The 11,494-nt window shown below is 39.1% G+C and overlaps 1 protein-coding gene across 3 annotated transcripts in view; it reads left to right on the forward strand.

Annotated features, from left to right (window-relative positions):
• Morc3 (MORC family CW-type zinc finger 3) overlaps positions 1–11,494 on the forward strand; it is a 51,325-nt gene that overhangs the window by 14,761 nt on the left and 25,070 nt on the right. For 2 of the 3 annotated variants that reach the window (XM_005375731.2, XM_005375733.2), the window contains 4 exons: positions 738–885; positions 3,337–3,465; positions 3,763–3,882; positions 7,095–7,192. In XM_005375731.2, coding sequence (XP_005375788.1) covers positions 738–885; positions 3,337–3,465; positions 3,763–3,882; positions 7,095–7,192 — 495 coding nt within the window. The remainder of the gene's footprint in view (positions 1–737; positions 886–3,336; positions 3,466–3,762; positions 3,883–7,094; positions 7,193–11,494) is intronic. The other variant, XM_013504602.1, reaches the window with a different exon arrangement.

Below are 11,494 nucleotides of genomic sequence, written 5' to 3' on the forward strand. Positions count from 1 at the left end.
TTTTTTCTCCGGTACCGGGAACCGAACTCACGACCTTGCGCTTGCCAGGCAGGCGCTTTTGCCGCTGAGCTAAATCCCCAGCCCATCAGTCGGCTTCTTGTTAATAGTGTATTATTGTGTGGACAGACGCTCATTGCATTTAACTGTTCACCTGGTAAAGGACGTCTGAGCTGTGTATGTGGTGCTGTTACAAATAATGCTGGAAACATTGATATACAGGTGTTTGCTGGGAATGTAGGCTTTACTTTTTAAAAAAGTGCCCAGGAGTGTAATTGGTGGGTCATACGGTAAGGGAGGGAAGAGAGGGAGAGGGAGAGAGAGGGTACTGGAGATTAAATTCAGGGCCTTCCTACTGATCCACATGCTCAGCCCCCACCTTTTTTTTTTGAGACAAGGTCTTGTTAAGTCACTGAGACGGCTTGAAATGTGATCCTCCTGCCTCAGCCTCCAAAAGTACTAGGATTATAGGCATGTGACGTCATGCCAGGCAGTGTTTTCAGTAATTTGAGAAACTGCTAGTGTTTGCCCACTAGACTGTCATTTTGCATTCCCATTGCCAGCACATGCATGACATGATTTCCTAGATTCCTTTTCTTTTTTTCTTGCTTTTGTATCCAGCCTTCCCCCTCCATGAAGTCTACCACATGTAGGTTTGTTTTTGGTTTTTCTGTATTTGCTTGCTTGCTTGCTTATCTTGCTGTGAAGTTAAATTTTGCTTTCTAAAATTATTTTTACAGCTACAAAAATGCAACAGAGTTTGATTTTGAAAAGGATAAATATGACATCAGAATTCCTGAGGATTTAGATGAGACCACAGGGAAGAAAGGGTACAAGAAGCAAGAAAGGATAGACCAGATTGCCCCTGAGAGTGACTATTCCCTGAGGGTACGTATGCAGCTCTGTGCCGAGCTGGGTGGCTGAGGATGCGCTGGTGCTGCCTGCTGTCGGCCGTCTGCCCATTGGCATCACGGCGGCTGCCAGGGGCTGGCACTCTGCTCTTCATTATGCATGTGTGTTTTATTTGCTTAGAAAACCTTGTTTTGTTTTAATCAAGTTTAATAGTGCCTTTGGTTCTTTCACTGTGCGCCTAGATTATTTGAATTAGTGGTGCTGGAAGTAGTGTTTACCCCGCTGGCTTGAACGCAGTAGGCAGGCACTGTATCACTGAGCCGGTCCACAGTATATTTCTGGGCTGGCCATACTGTTCGATTCAGTTACAAAATACCAAATTCAGAGTGTGTTTTCTTTTCAATTTTTTTCTTACAATGTTCTGGAATACTTGCCAAATACTGTCCTAGTTGTCCTCCTAAATCAATATAGACTATATAGATTGTTATTATTATAATTTTGCAAACATTTTAGCTTGAGATTTGAGTATAGAAATGGGCATATTTTTAAGATTGAAAAAATAAAAATCTGTAACAAGGTTGATATGATAATGAAAATACTGTTTTTTAGTCAAGATGATATGACATGTTGACAAACTTTGACATAAGACTAACTTTGCTGTTTTTGTTGATGTGTGTGCTAAAGTTATTTCATAACTGCAAACAGACTTTTGGACAGTTTACACGGTTGCTGTGGAACTTTGTGTGAGGTCCTGGCAGTGAACGGTGTAGAAGTGCACTATTTCTTGATACGTCCTGCCATACTGGGGTATGGCCTGGCGGTTAGAATGCAGCTGCTCTGGAGGCTAAGGCAGGAAGTTCTCACATTCAAGGCCAGCCAGGGCAATTTACAGAGAACTTGTCTCAAAATAAGAAATAAAAAGGGCTGGTGATATAGTGCCTTATGTCCCTGGGTTGGATTCCCAGTTACTGCTCCTGCAAAAAGGGGAGAAAAAAAATCTTGCTCAAGTATGATGTAGGTCCAGTGGCAACCAGAGCATCAGAGTGTGCAGGGTTTTAAGTATCATTAATGAATTGAACAGTGATAGACATCGCTTTTGAAATGGGCAGTCGGGACAAAAACAAAAGTTCTGATTTTAGTTTGTATTCAACTTGTTACTTAGCCTTTTTGAGTTACTCAGTGCTTTTCCTTCAGATGTTTCTGATTGCATGGGGATGGGAAAAGAGCATTTAATTTAATTTAATTTAATTTATTTATTTGGGACCAGGAATCGAACTTACCTCTCACTTGCCAGGCGGGTGCTGTGCCACTGAACTATACCCCCAGCCAGAGAGCATTATTTTAATGCGTTTCAGGTGTAAAGTTTGCTCAGATGTCTATAAAGTGTTTCAATATTCATGTTTTAAGAAATGACAACATACTTAGACTGCAGCTCCACCCCCCCCACCCCCCGCCCCGTGTCGGGAATCGAACTCACGACCTTGCGCTTGCCAGGCAGGCGCTGTGCTGCTGAGCTAACTCCCCAGCCTCAGCAGCTCCATTTTGAAAAAGCACTATGTTTGTCTACTTTGATTAAATGTTGGTGTATTATTCAGAATTTACTTGTCAAACATATGTAGTATATTATTCTTCTGTTTGTATTAAATCTTGCTCATTTTTGCCTAAATAAAATTATTTTAAAGATTAGAATATCAGTGTCAATGTGTACTTGACAAAGATCAAAATTCCCTTGTTTGTACATACATACATTTTTCAAAAATTAAAATGAAGTCAGGCATGATGGTGCATGCTTCTAATTCCAGCCCTTTGGGAGGCTGAGGCAGGAGGATTGCACGTTTGATCCCAGCTTGGGCAGCATAGTGAGACTTGTCTCAAAAGAAAAAAATGGACTGGGGATGTAGCTCAGTATAAAGGCCCTGAGTTCAATCCCTAGTACTTTAAAAATACATATATATAAGTAAAATGAGATCATGCATGACATTCTATACCTTTTTTTCACTTAATAACATATAGGTCAGTAAATTGTTACCTGTACCTCATTTTTATTAATCATAATATTAAGTTCATATTTATTTGTTCTTTGAGTTTATTTTTAATAAAAATAATCAGAATAACCAGTATACCTTTGCAGTATGTGTTTGTCTCTTACTCTGTCTCTGTTTTTTGTGGGGGGATCTTATTTTTCTCTTTTTTGGTACCACGAGTCGAACTCAGGGCCTCATACTTGCTACACCACTGAGCTGCATCCCTGGCGCGCTCTCTTTCTCTGTGTGTATGTATGTATGTATGTGTTTTTTTCCCCCAGGTGCTGGCGATGGAACCAGGGCTTCACACCAGCTGAGTACATGCTTTATCACTTAGCCTTGACCTATCTCTATATTGTTTTATTGAAGAATTACTATGTGTGTCCTAAAGGCACACAGCTTTCTATTTAAAGGCACATCTGTGTAATAACAAGCCAGTAGACAATGCTGTGTTTCTTTGCAGGCTTATTGCAGTATATTATATCTAAAGCCAAGAATGCAGATCATCTTGCGTGGACAGAAAGTGAAGACACAGCTAGTTTCAAAGAGTCTTGCCTACATTGAACGTGATGTTTATCGACCTAAATTTTTAGTATCCTTTTTTTGATGCTGTGCAGACATTTGTCAGTCAAGCCTCTTTTCCATTTTATTCTGATAGGGATTCTAATCCTGCTCGGTTTTGCCTTTCTTTATGTATTTTAGGCTCTATTAATAATGAAATAGAGAATCTCAGCATGTTGGAGGCTGAGGCAGGAGCATCACCATGATTCAAGGCCGGCCTGGGCTACATAGTGAGACCCTGCCATTCCTCCACAAAAATGAAATATTTACAAATGATAATTGGGACAGAGTGAGATCTTGTGTTTAGAGTTTTCCTTAACATTTTAAGACTAAAACAGTGAGAATTACTTTTGGATTCAACTGCAGAAATAAAGATCATTATGGGATAATGATGTATCACAGAAATAGACTCATCAAAGCTTACGAAAAAGTTGGATGTCAGCTAAGGGTAAGATTCTGTATTTGAAAAGAAAATGTTTGCCCCCCTCCCTTTTAGAAAATGTCTACTTTTAACAAAGTTGGGCTAAGGTTACTGGATCAAAGATAAAATAACTTTGCGATGTTTTTCCCCCCAAGCTGTGTATGCCAGATCTAACCTTTGTATGGCATTGAACTTTGCATTAATTTCTTACTTGACTCTGAACAGATGTAGTAGGAGAGGTAAAATATTTATTCTTGCTTTACAGAAAAGGAAATTGGGGCTAATACATAGGTTCTGCAGTTGGTGTAAGATCTCAGGCAACCATGCACACCTTTGACTGCATTTGGATGTGGATCCAGTGACTATTTCATAGAATGAAATTGGTTGCCATTTATTAGTACTGACTGAATCAGCCTGAAAAACGGTATTGCGTAGGTTATTTGCTTTTCTGGAACTCCTAAATGTATTAAAACTGTCCTGTTAGAAACTTTCACTGTTGTGGAATTCACTTTAGGATAATGGCCGTAACCTACCAGGACAACCTGCCAGTCCGTGTATGCTTTCAGGGAGGCTTTTTGGGATGTGTGTGCATTTTCTGAGAGTTTGGTGATAATTGTGAAAGTTAACTGTGTTGAAAGGATTTATTTAGTTATACGTTGGTGCTTTAGACAGGGTGTCACTAGTTCAGGCTGGCTGCACATTTGTGGCGATCCTGTCTCAGACTCCCAAGTACTGACATTACAGGGATATGCCACCAAACTTGGCTTAGTATGTTAACAGATTTTAAGACAGTGTCTTAGTTACTTTTCTTGTTGCTGGGACAAATACCTGACGCCCACAAATTAAAGGAGGAAAGATTTCTTTGGGCTCACAGTTTATAGAGGTTTCAGTCCATAGTCAGCTGGCTGTAAGGCAGGGCAGCATGGCAGAGGGGCATCGCAGAAAACAGTTCATAGCATGGCAGGCAGAAAGCAGTGAAGCAGCAAGCAGCAGCAGTAAGCTTACCTTCTTTCTGTCCCTTTGTATTTCATCCAGGCCCCAGGCCTTTTTGATTGGTACCATCCATACCTGCCCTTAATCCCAGTATCACACACTTTAGCTTTACCTACTTCCCAGAAGTCCCACATATGAGTGCATGAGGCCTTTGGGGAACATCTAGACACAAACCATAATATTGGGTATATTCTTTTCTAGTTTATTTTCTCTCTTTTTTCTTTTTTCATCTTGAATACAATCCAACACAGGTTGTAACTTTGCTTCATCTGTTTTACTTGACACAAGTCCAGAGTAATCAGTCTGTCTTTTGCAGAAGTAGAAGAACTTTGTTGGACTGTTATTTGCAACAACTAATTTTAGTCAGGAAATTTTAAAAAGGCAATTATATGAGGTACCAGTGACATTTATTTAAAATGTTAATTTTCCAGCTATAATTGAGATACTTATTTTTGCCAGATACACTCTATAATATACTGTTAATCAACTTTATTAGTAATTAGAAATGCAGTTTTGGTAATGGAATTTTGCTAATGTGTATCTGCCACATAAGAATGTGTAAATTCCTTCTGTTTTATCACTTAGGAATTTGACTTAACTAGATAGGATACAAAGCCCCCTTTTCAGCTCACTTAATTTACAATGTATATAGTTTCTTGGTGAGCATGACTGTAAAAATAGGCTGTTTTTTTTTTGTTTGTTTTCGTTTTTTTGTCTTTTTGAGACAGGGTCTTGCTCTGCAGTTCAGGCTGGCTTTGAGCTCACTTTGTAGCCCAGGCTGGTCTCGAACTTGCAATAATCCTTCTGCCTCAGCCTCCCGAGTGCTGGGATTACAGGCGTGCGCCACCACGCCAGGCCTTGTTTTTTGTTTTTTGAGACAGGATCTTGCCATGCAGGTCAGGCTGGCCTGGACTCACTATGTAGCCCAGGCTGGCCCCAAACTCCTGGCAGTCCTCTTGCCTCAGCCTCCCTAGTGCTAGGGTCACAGGTGTGCACCACCATGCCTAGCGATAAAAATAGACTGTTCGAGCAAAGTGTTAATGTTTGTCTTACCAGAACATGGAGTGGGCCAAATACTTTCATTCTGTGGGTTCAGTAGACGTATTAAACGGGTATCAGATACTCAGTATGAAATACTATGCTATGTGCTTAGCATATAAAGGTGAGCTGCACGGCATGCCACAGCGCAGTTGGTGAGGGTCCTGTGGAATATCCTCAAAGCATCAGGAAAGTCTTCTTGGAGACACTGGTGACTCTGTTGATGTCACTGCCTTAGAAAGTCCAAGAAGCGCCCTCCCGGAAGAGGTGACCTCTGGGAGGATGGCAGTGTAAAGGAGCACGTTGGCCGTTGGCCTGGGTGTGTTGTGACTGAGGACCACAAGAATGGGGAGAGAGAGACGGGGGTGGGGTTGGGTGTGGCCTTGGTGTCACTGGGACAGATACTGTGAGGTGAAGTGAGCAGGGCTGTGGTTTGATTTGAGCAGTTTAGTTTATGGTTTACGAAAACACTCGTTTCCTACATTATAAACATGGTTTCATCTTTTTCTTTGAATGTTGACTCAGAAATAAGTGATAATTTGGAGCAAAATGCACTCGTTAATCTCATGTAAATATTCAGAATATGACTCATACTTGAGCCCAATATTTTAGCTGTCAGTGTTTTAAAAAAAAAAACAGATTCACCTGACCTAGGTTTTACTCCTTGCTCATTAGCAACTGAATGTGAAACTGGATGACTGGCTTTATCCTTGGTTTTAGAGGTGGGGTTTTGCCCTGTTGCCCAGGCTGGCCTTGAGCTCCTGACTCTTTGCAAGTGGTCTTCCTGCTGGACCGTAGGCTGTTAACCGTTATCTAGCAAACCATCAGAGTATTATATGTCACAACCTGTGTAGGGCACTGCCGCATTGAGATGAGTTATTTGTGGCTCCTGCTCTGCAAGGAATTGCAGCCTAGTAGTTGACCTTTTTCTTTTGGACAGATGTGAGCATGGCATGATAATACTGTACTTGTCCAAGTAGATACTTGGAAGTAATGGGAATGGTTTTAGAGAAAGGCTCTATTTAGGCATTAATGTTCCCCCTTCCCCAACTAAATCACTTCCAGAAAGTGTTCTGGTTTCTGTCTAAATTTCATGAGACTTGCTTATGATAAATGTAGGAAAATATTTTCTACAAGTTGTAAATCTCTGTTTAAGAATGTTTTGAGCATGATATGTCTAAAGTGATGATTTCATGTTGTTACTTCAGGCAAACAACATGGGTGTTGGAGTAGTTGGAATTATAGAGTGTAATTTCCTGAAGCCAACTCATAATAAGCAAGATTTTGACTACACTAACGAGTACAGGTATGTTGCCTATTTTAAATTGCTGAGTAATAGGGAGTGGATTAACAAGAAACTGCTGATTTGCACCATTTTCTTTATTTTTTTGAGATAGGGTCTTGCTACGTAGTTCAGGCTGGCCTTGAACTCACTATGTAGCCCATGCTGGCTTTGAATTTATGGGGATTCTCCTGCCTCAGCCTCCCGAGTGCTGGAATTATAGGCATGTGCCACCATACCAGCTGTTTTATTTTTAATTATGTATTTTTTATTATTTTTTTCTTTGTGTTTTTTTTCAATTTTTTATTAGTACATATTTGCAATATGTAGTAAATACGTTCATTGTGGGGGAACTGGTACACATATACATCCGCATCGTGATCCACTTTACTTCCTTCCACCCTCCTGCCTGCGGTCCTCCCCACCTGCAGACCACCTTCCCATCCTTTCAAAGAACTAACTCCGGTTCATCCGTCCTTTGTATTGTTGTTTAATTTCAGTTTATCAGTTTCTGCTCTGATCTTTGTAATGTCCTCCCCTCTGTTAGTGTCAGATTTGGATTATTCTTATCTTTCTAGGACCTTGAGATGCATCTTTAGGTTACTTGTTGGGGGTCATTCTGTTACTATTATGTGTGCATTTACCATTACAGGTTTTGGTATGTTGTGCTCCCATTGTCCTTTCATGCTGGGAACTTCTTTCCTTTCTGTTGTTTTGTTTTGTTTTGTTTTTTGAGACAGAGGCTCACCATGGAGTTCATAATGGCCTCGAACTCGGTATGTGCCCATGCTGACCTTACACATGCAGCAATTCTTCTTGGCCTCCTGAGTGTTGGGATTACAGGCATGCATCACCACACACAGCAGGAAGTTTTTTTTCCCTGCTTGCTTCATGATCCATTGACTGTTAACTTTATATGTAGTCTTTGTGGCTTTTTCTGCTGTTCAGTTCTAGCACGTGCCAGCTGGATGCTCTGTGTACATCTGTGACTTACATTGACAGCACGTGTGCTTAGCTTTCCTTTTCTATGTGGCAGGCCATTCTTGTCACCTTTCTAGTCTTACTGTTTTGTATCAAAAACCGGGTTAAATAACCTAAATTATTGCAGGATGATCAGGCCTGCAATCGCCCAAGTGAGTGGACATCAAAGGCTTAAATAAATGAGACAATGGTAATGTTTTTAGGGCACCAGGAGGGACTAACTCCCTTACAGTCTCGCTATTCTCTGAGTTACCCAAAGATTGCTCTGGGCGGCCCGTATTTATTAGGTTTTCAAGCAAAGGGAGAGGATACTCAAGAAAACTCGAGAATCCTGCAGGACCTTGGGAGAATTTTCCCAAGTAGTAAATTATGTTAATCAGGACAACTACTTTACCTTTAGGTTGGTATTTATTGTAGGAGTGTGGGGCCTGCAGCTGCAGTCTCCTTGTGGTTAATTGGGGTTGGAGCCAAATGTCCTCAGCTGTGGCCTTGTCAGAAAGGTGCCTAAGGTGCCTAAGCTTCAGACAACTCACAAGTAAACATGGAAAGCCAATTGGTTAATATTAAATCCTGCTCAGAGCCACTTTGTAGTGTCCCCAACAACCCCTCCTTTTTGTGGTCTTTTTTTTTTTTTTTTTTTTTTTTTTGGTTTTTCTCCGGTACCGGGAACCGAACTCACGACCTTGCGCTTGCCAGGCAGGTGCTTTGCCGCTGAGCTAAATCCCCAGCCCCCCTCCTTTTTGTTTTTGTAAATTAACAATTGAAATATGATTAGCTTCATCAGAACAGAAGTAAAAGACACAGCATGTTAATATAATCAGTCCACTGTAGAGTCCATGACAGATCTGTTGGCAGCAGACTTCACGAGTTTGAAGATCTCTTGTCTCTATTACGGCCCCATGTTCCAGGATGGCTTCCGCAATGATGTTTTATGACCTGTTAATATACAAACATACGCTTGTCTCCATGTTATTAACTGTACTGGGCCACCTTATTTATTTATTTATTTATCTATCTAATATCTTGTGGTTATGCTTTCTGCTGGATGTTCAAGACCAAGTTAAAATGAGCTCTGTATTAATTAAAATTAATTTCTTGCTATCTATCAAGGTCAGTTAAATCTCCTCAGGATTTACCTTGGAACCATGTGCATGCCTCTCAGTACTTCTGTCAGTGTCAGCCATCAGGATGAGTCCCGGCCATTGCTTGACCAAGTTGTGTTCTGTGAAAGCTTGGGAGGCTTTTTCTCTTCTGGTGACTCTCCTTAGCCACACTATACACCATAGAATCACTTTCCTCTGTAGTCCCACAGTCTCCTTGATCAGAAGACCAGGGACTCAACTGAGTTATAGGATATCACAATAGAGGGTCCTCATTGACCTGGGAGGACTTTGGCCAAAATATTGGTGTCCTCTTAGCCCAATTTCTCTCTCTAATTTTTGGTCTCCAAACCTCAGTTGTTAAACATCCAGCAGAGATGATTAATGATATTACATTGTAATGGAAGCAATGAACTTAATTATTAAAATTTTATCTGAGTATTAAGCATTTTGAATTATAAAGTACTGCCAAAGAACTGTTATTTCTTATCAATCATGGGTGTTCTAGTAGTTGAATCCCTGCACAATGTTAACAGACAACTGTTAAATAGTTTTACAAAGAAAATTTGAAATCAAAAGCCATATGTAGTATTGTAACATAACAGGCATGATGACATTTATGAAATACACTTAAATGTGTAACATTTAAACACATGTGTAAACACATCTTAATCACATTTAAATATTGCAATAGATTAACCCTTTTAGTCAGTCATCTCTATCTAATACATAAGAAGCTTTTATCCAATTTGTTTTGTTCTAATAGGATGTCATTGAGGAAATTTGTAACATTGGGCTGTTCAACATCTGAGCATTTCCAGATGTAGTGGCATATATATAGCATATATATCACATAACTTCTTGTTAAAAAATTATCATTTGAATGATGACCTCATGTTGACATGAACCTCTTATTACAAATATCTGGAGCATAAGAGAAAGGCAGATGTCTAACATTATATAATTCCAGTTTTACATTTTAGAATACTGTATATTTTGAAGGCATGAATGCATTTAATATACTGTTAGCAATAATAATACATTGTTAACAATAACAAATTGTCATTATTTTGTTTCCCTAATTTAGCTTGGTACCAATAGCATTTTTTTAATCAGAAAACCTTATTGTCTTATTTTTTGAAAATTTAACCTTCTGACAATGACCAATGAAAACATATCACAGTAATATATTTTGAACAGTATTATTGAGCTGTCTCCCATAAGGGTGTGGAGATTATTGGGGCTTCTTATTAATGAATAAAAACTGGTTAATGTTATTCCAGGCAGCTGCTTTTTTATTCATCAGTTGGAGTCCTGTCCAGCAATCTCTCTCCACCCTAAGGGATTTTTATTTAATTACCTTAACCCTTTTTTTTTGTTGTTGTTTATGAACATCCAGTCATAATATTTGATACAACAGTTTTTGAACAGTGAGAGACTCTCAGGTTATAATATATCATGACATTGATAAGACCAATTTTAACATAATTTTGACTAGCTGGCAACTTGGTAGAAGCATATCTTTAATTTAGATAATATTTATCTATAAGCCAAATTAAGATTACAGACAATTGCTTCAAACAAAAAATATAAAAGAAGAAAAATTTGTTGAGCTCAAATAAAACAGCTGTTTACAGATTGGACAGAGAGACGAACAAAAACACATACGCAAGATAGTTTGTTTATAAACTCAAGAGCACACTCAAATTTTTGGCCACATTGAATTATAATAATTTTTCACAATTTTTTAAGTTTGTAATTATAAAAAGATTAGTCTGACCTTCATTTCCCTTTTTTTTTGATAGGTCAATTAGCAGAGATCTCTTATAAAGAGATCTCTTATAAAAGGAATTTGGAAAAAATAAAAACCTTTTACCTATAATTACTTTTAGTATTTTATTCTGTCTTAATGTGAGCAACTTTCATGTCCTTCCTGCAGCTTCCAGCTTAGACATCGCCATGCTGTGTCATATACTCAGACCTTTTTCTTCCAAATGCTCCTGTGATCTCGCTCTGTAAAACTTACTATAATTCAGGTTATTATTATCACTTATGTAGACTTCTTTTCCCCCCTTTTTTTAAATTTAGTAGTGCTTGTGGAATCCTTTTGTAAGACTTCACATAGCAAAGATATATCTAAAGAAATTATAAAGGTTTAGAGTAGTCATTGGAAGCTGCAGTTGGTTAGCAATCCTTGTTACAGCACTCCATAGGAAGTAAGCAATCATTTACATATCCCCCCCCC

Source organism: Chinchilla lanigera, unplaced genomic scaffold (assembly GCF_000276665.1).
Source record: "Chinchilla lanigera isolate Chin_1 unplaced genomic scaffold, ChiLan1.0 scaffold00006, whole genome shotgun sequence".
Lineage (NCBI taxonomy): Eukaryota > Metazoa > Chordata > Mammalia > Rodentia > Chinchillidae > Chinchilla > Chinchilla lanigera.